The sequence below is a fragment of the Rhinolophus hipposideros genome, assembly GCF_964194185.1.
Source record: "Rhinolophus hipposideros genome assembly, chromosome: 12".
NCBI lineage: Eukaryota > Metazoa > Chordata > Mammalia > Chiroptera > Rhinolophidae > Rhinolophus > Rhinolophus hipposideros.
Window position 1 is genome coordinate 59,430,367 of NC_138058.1, and position 21,221 is coordinate 59,451,587.

At 46.1% G+C, this 21,221-nt stretch overlaps 2 protein-coding genes across 2 annotated transcripts; one reads left to right on the top strand and one right to left on the bottom strand.

Moving 5' to 3' along the window:
- Nucleotides 1–3,646: 3,646 nt before the first annotated feature.
- On the bottom strand, nucleotides 3,647–15,353 carry GCKR (glucokinase regulator; the record flags this gene model as incomplete). Its single annotated transcript, XM_081068852.1, is given in 24 exon segments — nucleotides 3,647–3,735; nucleotides 3,738–3,783; nucleotides 3,785–3,814; nucleotides 4,281–4,412; nucleotides 5,275–5,279; nucleotide 6,602; nucleotides 6,606–6,638; nucleotides 6,640–6,694; nucleotides 6,930–6,985; nucleotides 6,989–7,028; nucleotides 8,082–8,200; nucleotides 9,342–9,405; nucleotides 9,407–9,445; nucleotides 11,790–11,881; nucleotides 12,891–12,944; nucleotides 13,130–13,138; nucleotides 13,141–13,198; nucleotides 13,542–13,572; nucleotides 13,575–13,630; nucleotides 14,569–14,636; nucleotides 14,817–14,846; nucleotides 14,850–14,881; nucleotides 14,884–14,956; nucleotides 15,263–15,353. Coding segments are annotated over 24 exon segments (1,272 nt in total). The 5' UTR covers nucleotides 15,323–15,353.
- Nucleotides 15,354–16,915: 1,562 nt separating this feature from the next.
- On the top strand, nucleotides 16,916–20,091 carry FNDC4 (fibronectin type III domain containing 4). Its single transcript, XM_081068751.1, has 7 exons — nucleotides 16,916–17,326; nucleotides 17,501–17,645; nucleotides 17,732–17,847; nucleotides 18,122–18,326; nucleotides 18,794–18,883; nucleotides 19,186–19,310; nucleotides 19,475–20,091. Exons 2-7 carry the CDS (start codon nucleotides 17,561–17,563, stop codon nucleotides 19,508–19,510), a joined length of 657 nt encoding a protein of 218 aa, XP_080924877.1. The 5' UTR covers nucleotides 16,916–17,326; nucleotides 17,501–17,560; the 3' UTR covers nucleotides 19,511–20,091.
- The last annotated feature ends 1,130 nt before the right edge of the window (nucleotides 20,092–21,221 follow it).

Sequence of the window (21,221 nt, forward strand, 5' to 3'; positions counted from 1 at the left end):
CCTTTCCCCCGATATAGACATTTGAGGATATAAATTTCCCCCTTAGTACTACTTTAGCTTCATTCCACAAGTTATGATACGTAGAATTTTTGTTATTCTTTTCCAACTATTATCTAATTTGTATAATGATATCTTCTTTGATTCATTGGTTATTTAGTAGTTCATTTTTTAAATTTCTAGATATATGTGGATTTTCTAGTTATCTAACAGAGTTGCGTTGTGGTCATAATATATACTTTAATTTCAATCCTTTGAAATGTTTTAAGACTTTATTCCCAGTTCAACTGAAAAAATTCGATGTGTGCTTAAAAATAAGATGTATTCTGCTGCTGTTAAAAACAGTGTCTCTTCAGAGCTTCTTCTGTGTGTGTGTGTGTGTGTGTGTGTGTGTGTGTGTGTGTGTTGGGGGCAGTGGAAACAGTGTGTCTGTGCCCATTTGGTCAAGCGTGCTAATCTTGATGTTCAAATCTATATTATCCTACGCTTTTGTCTGTTTTTTTTCCACCAATTACTAAGACAAGTGTGTAAAATTTCCCACTATGGTTGTGGATTTGTTAATTCTCCTTTGAGTACTGCAGATTTTTGCTTTATATATTTTTAATTGCTATTTAAAATTATAACTTACTCCTGGTGAATTAAATCTTTCATCACTATGAAAACCCTCTATCACTAGTAATACTCTTTGCCTTAAGTTATTTTGTCTGATATTAGTATTACTATAGCCATTTTCTTTTAGTTAGTATTTGCATGGTATATCTTTTCCCATTCTTTTACTTTCAACCTTTCTGCATCCCTTTGTTTTAATATTAGATAGAAAATTTTAAAAATCTAAATATAAGCTATTTGCAAGAGATACATCTAAAACAAATAGTTTAACAGAAACATGTATTCCATTTACATTTAATGTAATTTCTAAAGTGCTTGAATCAAAATCTACCCATTTAGTTTGTGCCTTTTATTCTGTCCTGTTTGATATTTCTTTTTCTCTCTTGCTTTTTACTTAGATTACTAAATATTTTTTAATTAACTACTCTATTTTCCTTTCAACTACATAATTAGAAGTTATACTCTCTGTTTTTGTTCTTTTAGTGCAGGGATTGGCAAACTATGGCCTGTGGGTCAAATCTATCTTGCTGCCTGTTTTTGCAAATAAAGTTTTACTGGAACACAGCCACACCCATTTTACATTTTGTCTATATCTGCTTTCATGCTGCAACAATAGAGTTGAGTAGTTACATATAACAAAGACCATAGGGGACCTGCAAAAACTAAAACCTTCACTATCTATCCCTTTACAGAAAAAGTTTGCTAACCCCATATAAAATGCAATATGGATAATTAACTTATCAAATTCTTGAATGAATCAAAACCTTTATCCTCTTTATGGATAAATCAAGGCCCTTAGAATATTTTAGCCTTATTGACCCCTTCCCACATATACGTTATTATAGTCAATAATTTTTATTTTTTTAATAAACTTTATTTTGGAATAATTGTAGATTTACAGGAGAGTTGCTAAAAGAGCACAGTGGGTTTGCATATGCCCTTCACCTCATTTTAGCTCATGTTAATATCTTATATAACTTTGGTACATTTGTTAAGTCTATGCAATTAACGTTGGTATATTCACTATTAACTTCAAACTTCATCCAGATTTTACCAGTTTTTCCACTAATGTCCTTTAGCTGTCCCGGACCCAACACAGTGTACCACGTTGTATTTAGTCGTCATGCCTCCTTTGTCTCCTCTAGTCTGTGATAATTTCTCTCTTTCCTTGTCTTCTATGACATGGACAGTTTTGAAGCATACTGGGCTGGTCTTTTGTACAATGTCCTTAAATGTGGATTTCTCTAATGTTTTCCTTATGCTCAGACTGAAGTTATGTGTTTTGGGAAGAATACCACAGTGGTGACGAACCCTTCTCATTACATCATCAAGAGGTACACGGTATCACCCGGTGATGCTAATATCCATTACTTGGTTAAGATAGTGCTTGCCAGATTTCTCCACTGGGAAGCTACTATTTTTCTCTTTCCATACTCGTTCTTTGGAAGCAAGCCTCATAGTCTAGCCCAGCCTGGGGTTGTAAGGAGTGGGATAACATTAAGCTCCATCTCCTGGAGTCGGGTCTATCTACATATACGAGTATTATTTGGAATTCTTGCAAAGGAAGATTTGTCTCCTCCTCTTATTTATTAATTCAATTATTTTGTTATATCAGTATGAACTCATATATACTTACTTTGTACTTTGTGTTATAGTCCAATACTACATTACTTACTTTGTTGATCAAATTGTTCTAACTTTGGCCATTGGAAACTCTTTCAGATTGGCTCCTACGTCCCTTTCACATGACCCCACCCTTTTATTTTTATGTGCACTTCTTCACTTCCTGGCACTATATGACGCTCCCCATTCTTCTTCCTGTCTCTTTTTCCCACATCATAGTACCTTAACCGCTAGTTTACAGGTAAGCCCAAGTCTTCTGTCTCCTAGGATGGAAGCATTTCACACTGCCTACATGCAGTGCCTGTCTTTTCATACCTAAGATTTGACCCAAGATCTAAGGTAGCAATGTAAATATAGATGTAGAACAAGAAAAGAGTGGTCAGATAGAGGCTGAAGACCCACAGATATATAGAGGGCCTTTGAAAGGTCGATTACTCTATCCTCATAAAACCAAAATCCGTTTGACTTGGAGTCACCCTCCAGCCTAAAGAAAGGTTCAAGGGAGCTTCAGAGAGATTTTGTCCAAAGGGTTCCTGGGAGTCCACTAAGCTGGGTATTTGTCAGACACAAGGGGGAGCCAGTTCTCTACTATCAGAGTAATACTACGTCATCTGCCCAGAAGAGCTGGCATGGGTCAGGGATGAGGAAGGGTGACTTTGACTTGTCAAAACAGGTGACAGCTGAGGTCTAAAATGTACAGACTGGGGTTTCTAGTGTTTATTGGGTCCCACCACCAAAAGATGTTCGGCACCCCCAGAGTTCCTCATGTCCCTCTTATAAACACTGGACAAGGGATGCGACTCTGGTCTAATGTGTGGATGTAGCATTCATTCCAAGGATAAAGAACCTGCCTAACAGGGGTTGTCTTTTTCTGGGTGTCCTATGCTGGGGTCACAACTTCTTCCTTCTTCCCCTGGAATTATCTAAGTTCCTACTTCTCCTTGTTTATGTGCTTCTGTGTGGGAGTAGTGTGTTACGTATGTTATGTATGTGTGTGCCTACAAGCACCTACATGTTGGAGACAGGATATAGAGATGCTGGAAGAGGTTTGGGTTAGTGGCCATGAAATGGGGTGGAGGGGTAGGGGAGAAATAAAGAAACAAACCTGATGTTGGGGACAACCCATGCCACCTATCTTTTCCCACATCTGATCTATTGACTCGGATCTACTGAATTCGAAAAGTTAACTTTCCAAAGAAGACATTTAGTTTTTTTTTTTTTTATTTCTGAAATCAGAGTATGCCAGTGAAAGTGGAGACCACTGAGTCAAGAGCATGAACTATCCCAAAGTAGAGACTTTCTCCCCACCCTGGGCTGCTGGTGCCCCTGGAAACTGGGCTTCTCCTCCCACCACATGGGCTTCTGGCCCAACAAACCCCATGGGCTAGGCTGGGCTTCACTGCCCAGAAGCACCAGTTCACTGCAGGGAAGGATCTGGGGTCTCCAGGGGGTCCGCGCTGTGCTTCCGACCTGGCCCAGCGAGGGCGATCCTGATAGCTTCACAGAGGGAGCAGCAGCCAGGAGTGCCTGGGCCTCGGGGCTAGAGCAGCAGCTATAGGAGGCTTAGCAAGGCTACAGGGATCACCTGTGGGGAAGAGCGAGGGAGAATTGGAGCCTGAAAACATGAGGTCATCTGAGGAAGAATGCTGGAAAAGCTAGAACATTCAGTGTGGAAGTCAGAAGCCACCACGTTGGATGCAGAAATGGAAGGGAGTTATCAAGACCACAGATTGTAATGAAGTAAGTCAAGAGCAGAGAGAAGCCGTCACCCTGACCCAGAAAACTCCTACTCATCCGTTAAGACCCAGTTCAAAGACCCCTTCTCACTCTCTTTCCTGATTCCTCTCATAGGCATGACTGAAGACCCTTTCTGCACCCCTGTAGGACCCTTTTCATACCTCTGTGACTACTTGTCACCATCATGTTTTCTCCAGGAACAGAGAGCTCTTTAGCAGAGTGTCACTGAGATTTGTAAACCCAGTGCCAAGCAAAGTTCCTGACACATTGAAAGTACTTAGTGTTTGCTGAATGACTAACAGTCAGCAGGATACCTGTTCCTTCTTGTGTGCAACCTGGATATGGAAGAAGATGGGAGCAGCCCGAATATCATCTGACAGTGGCTGAGGGAAGTGGATCACCTGGAGGAGGCTGTCCGTGCATCGAGCCTTGGGCTGTCCAGAGAACTACTGTGGAAGAAGTGGTGAGGTCAGTGTTAGGCCAGAAGGCCAGGGGAGCTGAGAATGGTGTTAAGGAAGGAGAAAGAAGTAGGACTGGGGGAGTCTAGGAGCCCAAAGACTAGAGGCTGTACAGAATTTGTCACTATAAGCAATCCCAAACTCACAATACCCATCTGTAAAGAAAAATCAGGGTATAGGGGTTGGTGCTGGGCCTTGTCTGGCTGGTTTAAATTAGAGAATTAATGGCAAGTTGGTCACATATTCGGCCTGTCCCATTAATCCCATAAATTGGTAATCTCAACCTGAACTCATTCCTTTTGGTTTCCTTCCTAATCATATCCATCCTTTACACTGCTGTCAAGACCATTTATCTGCAAGCACTGCTTCTGTTTTGTCACACCCTCCCCTGTGTCTAGCTCAGCACTGCCCAACAGAAATGTAATATGAACCACAGAAGTAATTTAAAATTTTCTAGTACTGCATTATAAAAAGAAACAGGTAAAATAAATTTTAATCATTTTATTTCATCCGATATCTCCAAAATGTCATTTCAACATGTAAACAATTTAAAAAATATTAGTGAGGTGTATTTGACAATATTTTTGTACTATGTACTATGATTGTAAAACACACTGACATAGTACAATCATGGCACATCTCAATTCAGTATGCTACATTTAGCATAAGAGAAAAAGGGATTTTTTTTTCCAAAAAGAAATACAGCAGAGAATGTTCAAATACTAATATAGATATGTCACAAGGACACAGGGGCCAGCTTAAAGGAGCTCTCATTTTGAGCATTAAAATGAATAATGACAGGAATGGATTAACACACATTTGCCAACAACAAAAATGCATGAATTCATACCGATACTAAACAAATGTTTATGGGGCAGGAAGGGAAGAGAAAGATTTTCTTTACAAAAGAATGCCAACTAATAAATATAGACAGAGGATAAAAATAGAAAAATCACCATTTTAAAACCACCATCCCATAGCAATAACTGAGTCAACCAAGAAGCATCAGTGGAAGCTAAAACCATTGGGTGAAAGACTAGAGGAATAAGACATGAAGAAATCTAACAGACACCAGCTTGACGTAATGATGAAACCAGTAAAGGGACAAACTGAGATCAGGCACCTCCTAATGTGGTACACTGATAAACGCACGGCCTCATCTACACAGTACTCCTTGCCAAAAATAATTTAACCTGAATATAATGAAGAAAGAATCGGGCAAATCCAAAGTGAGGCACATTCTGAATAACAACTGGTCTAGACTTCTTAAATATCACTGTCGTGAAAGTCATAAAAAATGGCTGAGGAACTCATCTGGATTAAAGGAAACTAAAGAGACCTGGTAACTAAATGCAACGTGTTATCCTTGATTGGATCCTGGATCTAGAAAATGAAAACAATACAGGGATAACTGGGGAAATTTGAATAATCTGTGTATTAGATAATTGTATTATCTTGTCATTTTCCTGAGTGTGATAATTATATTGTAGTTATGTAGGCAAATGCTCTAGTTCTTAGTGGACACAGTAATTTGTGTCAAGGGTCTAATATCTCCAATTATTTTTCAAATGATTCAGTGGGAAAAAAGAGATGAAGCAGATGAGGCAAAATGTTAATGATTGGTGAATGCAGGGAAAGCATATGGGTATTCATGGTCCAATTCTTGCAATTTTTCTGTAGGTTTGAAATTTTTCAAAATAAAAGTGTGTGTAGGGGGGTGTGTAAATGTGGGTTTCATCGGAGAAGACTTAGAAGATGTGAGATCTCAATGGAGACAACAAATGTAGAAAGCATGCCAAGGAGTAGGAATATGACGAATGAACACCATTTGGAAGGGAAGATGAAGATGCATGATGGAAGGAGCATGGATTCCTTGCTCAGGGGAAGAGGGGCTTCCATTGAGTTCTGAGTGCATGTAAGGCAGCTGTTGTCGAGTAAGAGGTAACACACAAGGGAGGCCATAGCTTAGCCCAGGGCTGGGAGTTCAGGGATCAAGGACTGAGCAGGGGTTCAAAGAAAGGAGCATTTGACTGAAATGCCTATTTAGATAGGGCAGGATGAACACTAAATGAAGAACCTCAATGGGTTGGGAGTAGGAAAGTGTTTGGATAGTAGACCAAACTGGTTTGGATCAGGAGGAATCAGGAAGAAAGTCTAAACTGGGGTCCCACCAGCACCCTAGGTGTGGATGCACTCTACTCCATCCATGATGACAAATGATGCTGAAGGAATGCCAGCCAACCAGATACTCTTGGCCTTTTTTCTCCAGGCTGAGAGTGGGCCAGAGGTCAGGACATAAGAGGAGAGATCACAGTGAAAAAAGCCCAGAGACCAGAGAAAGATGCACAGGGAGCAGCACAGGAATATGCTAACAAAAAGCCTACCATGACCTTCCACTGGCAGACCCATTACCCTCACCATGTTAACTTGTCTCACAGAGTCTCCCCTGCTCTCAGGACATTCCCCATCTGGCCACTTCCCCCCTCCAGACACACTTCCACATACCTGGTGCTGGGTTGCTTCATCAGGGCGGCAATCTTGGGGCTTTGACTACAGGACACCTAATGAATCCTCCCAAATGTCCGCAGGATTCCCAGAAGGCATTGTGGGGACAAAGCCCCAAAAAGCAGTTTCCAGGCTCTCGGCCTCACATAGAAAGGTGCTGGCTCAGGTAGTAAATGGCCATCAACTGTGATCAGATGGCCAGCAGCTGTGGCTAGTTGGCCGTCAGCTGTAACCCGTAGGCCATTGGCCACTAATATAACGGCCGTGGCTACGCTAGCAAAAAAAAAATAGGGGCTAGCAAGAAGATGGTGGCTGGCAAGCGCGGACTGCTGTTAGGCAGATTATGTAGATCCTGCTTCCTGTGTCTCCAGCCCAGCCGCCAGCGAGAATATATTGGTTTGACTCCCCTACTTATGGCTCCATGGGTGTTCCTTTTTGGCCTTACCGTGTCCTGCGTTCTTGGGCGGGGAGTGGGAGCTGAGACCCTGCACGACAAATGGCGCAGTGAGCAGGGTCCCCTGCACGACAGGCATCTAGGAGAAAGGCCACAGCTAGGTCCCAGCATGGGCCTGTGCCCCCTCAGAAAGCCTGGGACCTCCCTCTGCAGGGAAGGCACAATTAACTCCCTTAAAACTAAGTTCAGCTGGTCCCCAGTGGAGGTGTAGTGAGTAGAGCCAATCTGCCTTCAGGAGGAGCAGAAAGGGGTTCAGTGAGCAGAATACCAAAGGGCAGAGAGACCGCTGGGAGGAGGATGGGATGAGAAAGCTGGTGGGGAGAGAAGTGAGCAGTCTGGCAGCTAGCTAGAGACCCTGGGAAGGGAGTAGGCGCACAGCAGGATGAGCTCTACCCTGCATGACCTGGACCATCCCCAGATCAAAGACTCTCAGAAGCTAGGTTAGCTTTGGATATCCCAGGTGGGCACAGGGATTAGTTCTGGACCTGAGGAATCCAGGGTCTGTTGGAAACAATCCAGACTCTGTGACTGCGTGGTAGGAATAGCAGCATAGCCCTGCTAGCTCCTTCCCTGGGGAAGCGTGGCAGGGCATCAGTCTTCTGCCACCAGCCCAGGCTCTGAATTTGGACTGGCCATTCCCCGACCCATGCCATCCCACCCTTTGCCTCTGATCTCTCTCTTGTCCAGATCCTTCCTACCTCTGAGATGCTGCAATGCCCTGCTCCACAGTCTTGTGGGCTGCCAATAACAGGGTCTCCAGCAGGGTCTTGGTGGTGCTTCCACCCTTCAACTGAGAGGAGCTACTGAGACGCTCAGGCGGAGGAGCTGGTGAAATCCAGAGGAACTGGGAGAGGAAGGAGGGTCTTGGAGTTCACGAGTTAGTGACTCCTGGACATGCACTCTTGTTGGTGGCCACTGGGCACGCAATTGGTAATACTGGTGGCCCTGTGTGCTGTGGGGAGGAGTGCAAGGTTGAGGGCTTAACTGAGAGAAGGAGAAGCGACAGGGAAAGGGCTACCTCTGGTCATTTTTATGGTACATTCAGGACTCTGAGGGGGAAGCCACAGTGACTGGGTCTCCTATTAGCTGGGATGAGGGTTTTTCAGAGAGCCCCCTCACCTTCAACTTTCTCTCCACCCCATTCCCCACTTTTTAATAGCAGTTTGTCAATCCAAACATCACATTTCACATTCTTTGGACATTCTAATGGTACACATATGTAACACAACACACCAAACAGATTGTACAGTAAAAAGAATGCTAAAAGCAGTGTCTGAGGAAAGGAGATTAAAAGAAAACTGCAGACAGGAGGAGAAATGAGCGTCTGGAGATGAAAGATACAGAACTTGTGTGTAAAAGGGAATTCCTGCCTTCCTATCTCACAAAAGGAAGATGAAGGAGTATGTCACAGATATGCCCATTACTGGCAAAGAGGATAAGGGGCAGGGATTCGACTAAAGCCCTGGTAAAGTCAAAGGGAGGGCAGAGGGTGGAGGCTAGTGACCTGCATCCACAATCCAGAGGATAGAACAGGAGCACTGGAAGCTTAGAAGGCTCACCCAATTTTGGAGAGGATCAGAAAGGCGGAAGAATGAAACTGCATCTGGTGTTTTTTTTAAGTGCATATTTGAAATTTAAACATAGAAATGAGACATAAAGCAATTCACCATTCTCTTTAATACTTTCTACACACAAATGCACAAAGCTTCTTTAAGCAGAAACTGCCCTAGACCATTTAGGTGTTTTATGATTACTGATTTAAGAGACAGGATCACGATGGAAATAAAACATTTTAAGGTAAACAAGGGAAATGAGAAAATAGGATTTGATTTACAACATTTTAGTTGACACAAAATAGCAGGGGTTTAGACAAGATGTAACAGAAGCTAAAATCAGAGGCCCTCAGGAAGGGCGAAGCAGGTGGGCGCAGGGGGTCGGAGTGGGGGTGCAGAGCCTACCCCAATAGCAGGATTGAGCACAAAAGCTTCCTGTTTTTCTTGCAGTTTCTGCATCCACTCTGCTCTGTTGGAATGTTGAACTCGGGTCTTCAGAGGGGTCCTTTCTGGGGCCTAGAGAAAGACAGAGGTGGGGAATTGTCTGTGACCATCTAAAGGGCCTCAGATGGGAGACTGGATCAAAGACCATCTTGGGATTAATGTCAGAGGTCAACAACTTTCTAGAGAGATGTACTTTAGAGCACATAGGGGCCCGTGTCCCTGAACTGCAAGGACAAGGGTTAATAAAACATTCAGCAATTTAATCCCACGGCAAACCCAACACTCAAATTTAAAGTTCCAGTCCGAGACCAGAACTTTATTGTATCCTGGTTCTTTCACATGGCCACACTAGCTACACACTCTGGTGGCCTCTGAAGGGAATGCCTGTCATCTGAAAGTCAAAGTTGCCACTGTATTTTCAGTCTTGGGGTCCATCAGAAGCCCTTCCCATTCCTGGAAATCCGGAAACTTCCCCAAATAGTAAACCCTTCACTACCTGAGAGAGGGATAACAGTTCCTACTGGAAGTAAACAAGCTGCAAGGAAGCACCTAACAGTTGGCAAACATTTCTTGAATAAATTAACCAGGAACAAAATACCCAATGTGCTAATGAGGCAAGAGAGCAACAGGCTTGTTATCTGCCTAGGTGCAACCATGGAACTCAAAGAATGGGGATCTTCCGTAGTTGACCTCTACTAGCTTTGCTAGGGGATAATCTGTGAATCACCCTTTGTGTCAGGACCTCAAAGAGTTACCTCTGTACTTCTATCATTCCATCCCTGCAAAGTTTCTATCCCTTCTGGAACTATATATACATATATATGTGTGTGTATATATATATATATATATATATATATATATATATATATATATATATATATATAATTTTTTATTTGTATTACTTCTAGGGCAAACAAGTTTCACATATTACATACCCATTGTGTAAAGTATTTTCCTAAATTTGTCCTCAAACTACTACTGAAATTTCCTAGAGACCTAAGACAGAGGAGACCTGAGCAGAGAGCAAAGGCAGTGTTTATCATATGGTTTAAAACGGAGATTCCCAAACTTGGCTGATCACCAAAATCACCTGGGATGTTTTGTTTTTAAAAAAACTATCCATTTCTGGGCACCACCCCCGCTAAGAGTCAGCTTCAGTAGTTCTGAAACAGAGCCCAAAAATCTGTATTTTTAAAATGCTTCCCAGACGACTCTGAAAATCAGCCAAGTTTGGGAGCCACTGATTTAAGGAACAACTGGAAGATCTCCACGCCTACACTGTTCGAAATCCTTCATTTCACTTAGTCACGGTGCCTGAAATTAGCATCCACTGCAGCAGATACATTTTTGGTGAAGGAGAGGCCTCCATGAAAAGGATCAGGGTTAAGCATATTTTGGACTCATTTACACTTTTGCATGAATTACACGATAAGCTTGGAATAGAGCTGAGAAAAGTACCTCAGAAAGAACCCAGCTCATCCCTGTCCCAAAGACCACCACTAAGTACACAAAGCTGCTCTTGAGTAATCAACAAGCCTCCAGTGACAGGAGGAGGTGGCCTGTCAGTGAGGTGGCCTCAGCTTCATCAGGTGGCCCACTCCAATGGTTTCTTTAGCAGAGTTCCCTAAGCCGGGCTGGGCATCAGAATCCCAGGGATGCTTTCAAAAAATAGACACTTGAGAGCCTTACTACAACATCAAAGCTTCCACACCAGGGGCTAGAATCCTTTTTTTTTTTTTTTTTTTTTTAACATTCCCAAGGCAGCTCATCCACAGAACCACACCGAGCACTATTGGTTTAATATGCTGAACTTCTCTGAGATCAAAGTGGCCATTGAGATAGAGAATAAGAGGGAGGTGATTTGGAGGCATAGGGCTCTCAGGAAAGGGGAACAGGGTGCGGGATTTGAATAACCAGAGGGGACCAAAGGGGTGCCTGAAATGATGGAGAATGAGCACTAAAATTAGGGAACTGGGCAAAAGAGAGAAGGCCACTCAGCACCCATTACTCCTTCTTTGAAAAGATGCTTGGGGCCCACCTCAAAGGAAAGTACGGATTTTTGTGGTAGGCATTTTCCTGACCCCATTCAATCTCCTGGCCCTTGTTTGCCTTGTCTCTTCAATCCATTTTAAATGTATGCTTTCTTGTGTTTTATGTATCCTTTGTAAGCTGCCTTTGATCATTTCTGAAATGAGAGAAGAATTAAATAAACCAACCAACAACAACAAAAACAACAAAACTCAGAAGCTTAGGGACACCCCATATTTACTTTAATATTCTGAGATTTGGTGAACAAAACCATATTCTCCCTGCCCTCTCCTTTATGACTGTACTATAGATTTTGACAGGTTCCCTCCCAGTCTCCTCAGGGGCCTGGCCAGTCACCACCTTTCATTACCAAAGACTCACCTAGCCATGCTCACTGGGTTGAAACCAACCAGGACTGGCAAGAAGCCTGGGCTATCCATGTAGTAGTCCATCTGGCCTGCCACAAAGGGAGCCTGAAGGTAGGGATAGAGAGGAGGGCATGATGAGAGTGGGTGGGTTACTCTAGCATTGCTCAAGGCTCATTTGTATCAGAATCTCCCAGAATGCTTGTTAGAAATGCAGATTCCTGAGCCCAGTTAAGATCTACTAGATCCAACTTTAAAGGGGAGAGCTCATGGACCTCCATTTTAAACAAGTTCCCCCAATGGAATCTTTTGCATGGTAAAAGTTGAAAACTACTGAACAAAACTGTAAGCTCCTCGAGGTCTTGTTCTCCTTCCACATCTAGCACGGCTCATATCTAGTTTCTGTTCAGGGAATTTGTAGAATCAGAATGCTGCAGAGTTAAGAGGAAACTTGCAGTCATCTGGTCCAGTGCTTCTCAAAAAAATTACCTGGGAATCTTACTAAAATGCAAATTCAGACTCAGCAGGTCTGGAGTGGAGCCTGAGATTGTGCATTTCTAACAAATCCCAGGTGATATTGATATGGCTGGTGCAAGGACCCCCCTTTCAGTAGCAAGGAACTAGTCCAGGGGTCAGCTCTTTCTGTAAAGTGCCGGAGAGTAAATATTTTAAGCGTTGGATTCCTACGATCTCTGTCCAACCACTCAACCCTACCACTGTAGCGTGAAGGTGGTTATAGACAAGATGCAAAGACAAACGGCAGTGTGCCAATAAAACTTTATTTTAAAAAAGCAGGCAGCAACTGGCCTGACCTGCCAGCAGTTTGCTGGCCCCTGGACTAGCCCATCCATCTCGGTTGTTGAATGGATTGAATGTAGTTATTCTGAAATAGGATCCCTTTCCTCTCGTCCCACGTTCATTCAAACTGGCTCCTAATTAGTGAGAGTAAATTAAAATTCCTAGTGTAAACCCTTTCTGTTTTCTAGCACCCACCTTGTCAATCTTTTTTTTTATTTATTTATTAGTTTCAATACCTTGTCAATCTTTTATGCTATTCCATTCCCACCCACTTCCTCCCTGTAAAATTCATTGATCCACCCAGTCCATCTTCACACTCACCGAGTCCCACCGAAATGCCCAAGATGACCACCCTTTTTCTTCCAGAAGCCACCTCGGAGAGCAGGATAGGTGAGGTAATGCCACCAGAAGGAGTCCAGGGTACAAACTTATTGTGTGCGGATGTCAGGGCCAGAATCAGGGGAGGGAATGGGCTTTGACTGGATATTGGGTATTTCATGTCCCCATGAGAAGGAGCAGACAGGAGTCTCTCATTGAATGTCAGTGGAAAACATAGACCTTCTTCAGTTTTCCTTAATCCTGTGCAGGGTACTATCTTCTGTCCCCTTCCTAGAGGCCACCACAGACCTACGAGGACAGACTCAAGGTCAGTGGCAGTGGTTGGGAAGTAGAAGCTTGTGGTATATTAGGGCTGGCTTCTGTGAGAGAAGGGAATAAAGGGAAAACTATCATTGAATGAGCGCCTACCACTCGTTGGGCACCATGATAGATACTCTGTGAGGTTGAAAAGATCAAATACCTACAAGGGTATTTGGCAACATAATTATGTGAAGTGGGCCAAGTGTAAGGTAATAAGGAATGGTAGGGCCAAAGCAAACTGGACACAATCTCCATCTGAACGCATTCAAACTTAGTTTCTAAAAAATACTATTTAGGCCAAACAAAAGATTCATAGGCCAACTGGGCTTACCTGTCATCTCCTGCAATGAGGTAGCTGTAAGTTTCTCTCCCATACCTTTCATCAGCTGGTTAAATGGGGAAGAGGACATGAAGTAGTAACAATAGTGAAGGAACAATTATCTTGGATTTTCTGAGAGTACATGGGCTGTAGAGATGCTAGCAATGGACTGATGGGGGTCCGTATAGCTAAGAAGAAATGGGACTCGCTGGTAAGATCTAGCTTCTGGAGGAGAAGGGCTGGAGGTGTCCACCTTTATGGTCCTGAGGGTTACCCCAAAAAGGAGGGGGGAAGGAAACCAGGGATTAAAGGACTCACTCACATGAGGAATACCGTCCTTCCAGACATGCCCCCTTCACTCAACACCGCCAGCCCCCTGCCCCTTCAGGCTCCTAAAGAAGGAAAAATGCCCGGGTCACCCAGGCCCAGCTCAGGTTGGCGGAAGCATACTCTTTTCTTTGTCAGTAACAGAAGAGGAATTGGGGAAACTCCTTAATTCTCCTCTTATCACAAAAGTGAACAGAACATAGGCAGTGTGATATAGCAAAGAGAGTACTGGATTTGAGAAAGAAATTTCAGTCTGACTCCCAACTTTGGCTTAGCTATTTATTCGATGGTGATCACTTTCTTCTTATACAGAAAGGACTGAAAGCAGCTTCCTCATTTAAATATAAACAAATAAGCAAATAAATTAATAAAACAGCGTTATCTAGCAATTATTAGTTGGGGGTATTTGGGCAAGCTACTGTGGTTATCCTCAGTCTTTGTTTTCCCAGCTGAAGAAAAAAACAGACAATAATACTAACTTTACAGGTTTTGGTCAAGGCAATGGGTGTGAAATTGCATTGTCAGTTATAAAGTATTATGCAGATGATAATCATTATTAAAACTACTATTGACTAATAAGATGACAGTAAGGATCCAAGAGGGAGGCAGGTGAAAGGAGAACTGAGATCTGTGAAAAAGAGAAATGGAGAGCAACAAAAGAGCGACGTAGAGGGAAATAGAAGTTGAGACAGAGCAGATGGAGAGTTCGTACCTTGAGCACTTGTTGAAATTTTCCAGCCACTTGTACCATGGAGTCAGAACTGATTCTCTGTGAAGTCGCTACAGGGAACAGGCCCGAATCAGAAGACAAGAAAAGGACAGTGGATTTGGGGTAGGGGTTAGGTGGAGGGGTTCTCTGGGTTTCCAAAATTAGGGAGTGTGGTCTGAAAGGGCAGAGGTTGAGGTGGGGTTGGGGTTGGCAATTTTATTCGCAGTGTCCAGGGGATGGGGGTGGGCCACCTGGTATGGGGGCATGGCTTGCCCCTCCGCCTAGAAGATCTCAGCATCACACTGCCCAGCAATCAAACAATTTGCTCAGCATCTGTTTTGTCCAGGTCCCAAGTCGGTGGGTTTGACTTCTCCATGCTTGGCACTGCTGCCTCATCCCCAGAGAACCAGAGGGAAGGGGGACAAGGACATAGGCAGGAAACCAAAGCCTCATTTATGCCCACTGAACTGGAGATAGGAGTGGCACAGTGTTTTCACTTATACACACACGCACACACACACACAACACAAACCATGGACTTTAGCTTACACTTGTACTCTGGGCCTATTGGTGAAAGAAGATCAGAAGGGAAGATGGGAAAGAGGAGGGGGACAGCAGAACCCCAGGGTGGAGGGAAGTCCAGATGAGAAATGATTCTAGGAATCATGCAGAAGGCCAACACGAAGAAGAATCTCACCTCCCATTTGCCGGGCTCTAGGGTTTCAATCACATGTAGAAACCATTTTGTGCCCAGCATGGTCCCACACTGTAGACACTGTCCTGCCTGCCTCTTCATCCACATAATCCCTTCTGTCACACTGACTCGGCTTCCAGTTGGCAGGGCCTTATCTAAACCCAAGTACCCTGGCCTCTCTGAGCACCTCTATCTACACCCTTTCCTGGTCTCTAGGCCCCTGGCTATCTGGTAACCCCGGGGGAGCAGCAGGGCTCCTTGTCTGCATGAACCTAGACTCCCCAGCCTCTGCCTTGCCTCTGAAGAGGAAGACCTTTGGTTCATTACTCTTGCCCTTTGGGTACAATGCCCTCTTCTCTGGATGGCGTGCAGCCTGGAAGTGTAGGAGCATACTCAGGCCCGGTGGCGGGGCAGTGAGAATCCCTGCGTAAGAATGCTCTGGGACCAGGATGCATCAGGAGGCCAGAGATCAGGGACTTCGAGGTCAGCAGGGGTCAGAGGACCAGGGCCATGACTTGATCATATGCTCAATTCACACAATCCTCCCTGCCCCCACTTGCCCCATTTCACTCTCTCCTCTCAGAAGGAAGACAACAGAAGCTTCAGAGCCTCAGAGGCATGCATACTGAACTGGAAAGAGCAACAGAGAATGAGAAATACTGCAATGAGAATTAGAACCCAAAGTATCTGCCCTAAATACATTAGCCAACATTTATTTACATTGAACAATGCACTTTTCACATACAGTATCTCATTAGGGACGTTAACACTAAGACGACAATACTAACACCCTCATTTTTCAGATGATTAAATCGAGGATCAGAGAAGTTGTCTATTGCTAAAAAATCACACAGCTGACAGAACTGGGACTCACACCCAGATTCTAAGCGCAGGTTTCATGCTCAGCCAAAGCATAAACTAACGTGAGGATTTATAAAATGTTTATTGAATTAATGAAGTAACTAACAAATTGGTATCAATTAATAATCTCTCACTTACACAGTGTTGTAAGATTTGTAAAGATCATTCCCCAACATTGTCTCACTTGATCGCCACAACCCGGAGACATTTTGCATGCTCTGATTTACAGGTGGGAAACCTGAGGCGTAGATTAACCCGTTTTCCCAAAGCCACACAGTAAGTCGCAGAGCTAAGACAAGGCACATAGGTCGTTGCGCTTAAAATTTGTCCGCTGTAAACCCAGTCAGTGCTCTTAATAATCCCTGTGTCTCCAGCTCTTCATATGCCAGACACATAGGAGACACTCAGTAAATATTTGTTCGATAAAGGAAGGAATGAATGAGAGCGTGAAGGGAATCAATATCACATTATAAATGAGGAGGAGACTTAAAAGCTGACGCAGTCTACAAGTAGGAGATTGTTAAAACAGTTATCTCGATCATTCTGTCCCCTCCCGCACTGGAGATGGCGTTCCTCCTCCCAACGTGGCTAATTCCATCCAGGAGGGAGGGGCCGTCCCAGGTACCCAAGACCCTCGCACCTGTGCCTCTCCCATCGCACCCGCGGGCTCACGGGATTGAGCCGGGATCGAAGGGATGGGGCTCCCGGGGCCGCCAATGGGAGGGTCGTGGGAGGAGCCCCGAGAGAACCGGGTGGTGGGACGGGAGGAGGGATGACGGCGGCAGGAACCCCAGCGGGGCGGGGCGGGCCCGCACGTCCCGGCCAGGCTGCGGCGGAGCGAGCGAGGCCAGCTCTGCAGAAGGCGGCGGCCGGTTCGCCGGGACGGCCACATCCCGCTGCAGGGGCCAGCGGAGGCAGCCGCACCGCCTCCCGCACCGGGTACCCAGGCCCGCGGCCAGCCGCGCCGGAACCGCCCCTTGCTCACCGACAGACAGCACCGCCGGTCGGAGCTCTGGGGGCCCCGCAGCCCCGCAGCCCGCCCCCGCTACGCCTCTGCCCTCTGCTTGCAGCTCGGTCCCGCGCTGCCCGCCCTGGCGGGCCCGCTTCAGAATGGGGTAGGGGCAACATCACCAAGTCGGGCGATGGGCCGCCCACTGGGCACCGAGCAGCCCCCAGAGGCCTGACCGACCGCGAGGACCGGCGGAGGTGGGTGTGGGTAGGGCAGAGCCAAGCACTGGGGGAGCCCGGGTGATGCGGGGGCAGGGAAGGCGTGGGGGAAAAGGGAGCTGTGGGGCTGCTGTTGGCCGTGGGGGGCCCGGGAGAGCTGCTGCCCACCGGCGCGTTCTGGGCGGTCCTCGACCCTCGCCCTGCCACCTTCAGGAGCCCCGCCTGGATGTCAAGCGGACGCCCCAGTGCCTCCTAGCGGACTCGGTGGGGACCATGGCTTCGCTGATGCCCCTCTCCCCGTATCTAAGCCCCACCGTCCTCCTGCTGGTCAGTTGTGACCTGGGCTTTGTGCGAGCAGGTGAATAAAGGGGAACGGAGTGGGGATTAACCAGAGCTGGTCTGTGGGTGGAACCTGTTAACCTGTTAACACACTGGCACTCACAGACCGGCCTCCATCTCCTGTGAATGTGACAGTCACTCACCTCAGAGCCAACTCAGCCACTGTGTCCTGGGACGTCCCAGAAGGCAACATCGTCATTGGCTACTCCATTTCCCAGCAAGTATGAATCACCCTTCTGCTCCCCCAACTTGTGTCCTTGGATCTCTGAACATTCCTTCAGTAACCTCCCTTCCCCCCTCCTCCCTCAACCTTCCCGGAGAATCGGGGGAAGAATCTCCCAGATCTGGGAGAATCTGGAAGCTTGTGTTCCCTGGCTCAAACTGCACTTTTCATCCTACTCCCTTGGAGCGCTTGGATGTTCCAGAGTCCTGGTTGAGTCTGTGGTCTGGGACTGGGCTGAGGCTGCCCTCCTCTCTCTCATTGGCTCCCTGCAGCGACAGAATGGCCCCGGACAGCGTGTAATCCGGGAGGTGAACACCACCACTCGGGCCTGTGCCCTCTGGGGCCTGGCTGAAGACAGCGACTACACAGTGCAGGTCAGGAGCATTGGCCTTCGGGGAGAGAGCCCCCCAGGGCCCCGGGTGCACTTCCGAACACTCAAGGGTTCTGACCGGCTGCCTTCAAATAGCTCGAACCCAGGTGAGGGTCTCAGCTATTCCCCCACCTCCTAAAGCTTTGCATTCTCTGGCTTTTTATTTGGACTTTAGCCTCTTGTTTACTTCCTCAAAGCAAGCAACAGTCTAGCTGAGATGAATATAAGGATAATATAAGGATGACTTAATTTGTTGTACTGCCAGGAAAGGAAGGAAAGGAGGTTGGCAGGGAATCTGGTATTGACAGGCTGGGAATGAATCGTTTGGGGGAAGGGCTTTTAAACTTCCTCTTACCCAACCTCAGATCACAGCAGCTTCAGCCTGACTGAGTACCTGACCTGCAGCCCTCCTGCTTTTTGGCCTCTGACCATCTGTCCACCGACAGCTTCCCAGAGCGGGGCTACCAAGGGCAACCCTGTGATGGGTCTACGCTGACTAATCCCCAGCGTCTCCATCCTTGACTGTCTCTCTAGCTACTCTGCACAACCTGGAGTCTGTCTCCTTCCTTCTCAGGTGACATCACAGTGGAAGGTCTGGATGGAGAGCGGCCACTGCAGACAGGGGAAGTGGTCATCATCGTGGTGGTGTTGCTCATGTGGGCTGGTGAGTAGGCAGCGGGACGGGGACCAGTGATTGCGGGAATGGGGCTCAGTGAAGGCGGGAGGTGGTGAAGGTTGTTGGGAGAAAGGAGGGTGGGAGAAATGGAGTGGGAAGCTGCTTAGTTGAAATTTGAAGAGAGGGAGAGGAGGCTGTAGGAAGCGCAGAGAAGAATAAAAGGGTGCATGGGCACCAAGAATTCAAGGATTTTCTTCTCAGATTTTCTTGAAACTGTGGCTGTCTCACTGCCCTTCAAGGCTGTGAGTGGGGAGGTCGGGATCAAGCTCAGATTGTATTGTGTGTTTCAGCTGTAATCGGGCTGTTCTGCCGTCAGTACGATATCATCAAGGACAACGACTCCAACAACAACCCCAAGGAGAAAGGGAAGGGGCCAGAACAGAGTCCTCAGGGAAGGCCAGTGGGGACAAGACAGGTGATGTGGGCCAGTGAGGGAGGGAAGGGCAATTTGGCCTCTAAGAGCAGCCAGGGAAAAGCAGAAAGCCAAGAAGGGGCAGGAAAAGAGGGAGAACGGAAATTTGGGATGGAGGAAGCTATTACCTTCCTGAAATTAAAGACTCAAGCTATTTTCTTTCACAGAAAAAGTCACCATCCATCAACACCATAGACGTATGAGTGAAGAAACAGAAGCAGAAGAGAGATGCACTAAGAACCTGGGGATGGGGATGGGGATGGGGCCAGGGAGAGCCTAAGATGGTGATCTGCCCAAGACTAAAGGATCCCACAGTCTCCCAGAAGATAGTGACACTCCCACAATCTCAGGCCTGGTACCCATCCTCTTTCCACTGTGAGCAGGGCCAGAAGGTATGTCTGTTAGGGTCTGTGCCTCTGAACCTGGGGAGTGGATATCAGATGGGATAAGTCCTTCCATTCCCCAGGTCTGAGGGAGAATCACTTGTTAAACCCAATCCCATTAGGTCCCAAATGGGGCCCCCATTTCACCTGCATCACGACTGTCAACATCCTCAACTGCCCCCACATCTTGCCTCTGGATCTCAGAGAGGGGTGTTTCTGTGGGTACTCCTCCTCCCCGGCAAATAAAAGGAACGGTCTGAGCTTAGAGACAGACGCTGCACTGCACTACTCCAATGTCTTCCATGGAGCCTCAGGTGCTCCCCTGTCACCTGGCAGTACCCCCAGCTGCTGGTGATCTCACCCCTTGGACATTTTTCCAATAAAGGTTCTTGGACAAACTGGAGCTGACTGTATAGTCTACCGTATAGTATGCTGAAGAAATTTCCCTACCTTCTCTCCTCTGACTACAGGGGCCCTTCACACCACCAACTTGACAGGAGCAGAATCTCATTTTAAGGTGTTTGCTTTGATTCTCCAGCCTGGAATAGGTGGAGAGGGGCCAGAGAGGGGTGTAGAAAACTAGAGCCCCAGTTCCTTTGGCTTTGTTGAGTGAAAATGGTAAAAAGAGGATATAAATTCTTCCCGTACCAGTAGAAACTATGGTTATGTCACATGAGAGGGCCAGTAACCTTTTTCTCTTCACTGGCCATGTCGGCAGTGCAGCTTCTCACCATTTATTCCTCTGACTCCTCCATCAACCCTGAGCTAATTTTCAGAAAAGGACTGAATGGTGTCTTGGGACAAACGAAAGAGTAGCTACACTAATGGGCCCCTTCATGCCACACACTCCTACAGTATGTTCCTATGCCTATTCTTCCCTGACCTCACTTTGCCTTTTGTCTCTGTCTCTGTTCATTCCATCAAAGTCAATAACTGTAAAGCATAAATGACTTTATGTTCAATCTTTGCCACTAGATCCAGAAGAGGATTCTGGAAATAAAGCTGAAGGGTTGGAACTCCCCTATCAAATAATTTGGGCTCGGGGACCTACTTGTTTCCTGTGAAAATAGGGGCTGTCCTCAACTCTTTCCTAAGTTCCAAGGGCATTTGGTGCAAGTGAGAGAAATACCTGTTGACATTTACAACTACTGTGGGGAAGGCTTCAGAACTTAGAATCTGTCTGGACAGCATATACTATGCTTTCTGGAGGATTTCAGGTCTTCTCAACTTTGGATCTTTCCAGAGGCTTATGAATAATGCTCCTTTTCTGCATCTTGATTTCTCTGGTATGTTACAGGAAATTAGACCAGTAATTCTGAAAGGTACCCAAGAAGTCAATATCTGGGGCGGCCGGATGGCTCAGTTGGTTAGAGCGCAAGCTCTGAACAACAGGGTTGCCTGTTCAATTCTCATATGGGCCAGTGAGCTGCGCCCTTCACAACTAGATTGAAGACAACGGGCTGCCGCTGAGCTTCCAGAGGGGCAGCCGGATGGCTCAGTTGGTTAGAGCGCAATGCAAGCTCTCAACAAC

Coding starts and splice junctions, on each gene's coding strand:
- FNDC4 (XM_081068751.1), top strand. CDS start 17,561: ATGGCTTCGCTGATGCCCCTCTCCCCGTATCTAAGCCCCACCGTCCTC. Junction 17,848..18,121: donor GCTACTCCATTTCCCAGCAA/GTATGAATCACC, acceptor GGCTCCCTGCAG/CGACAGAATGGCCCCGGACA. Junction 19,311..19,474: donor GGCCAGTGGGGACAAGACAG/GTGATGTGGGCC, acceptor TTTCTTTCACAG/AAAAAGTCACCATCCATCAA.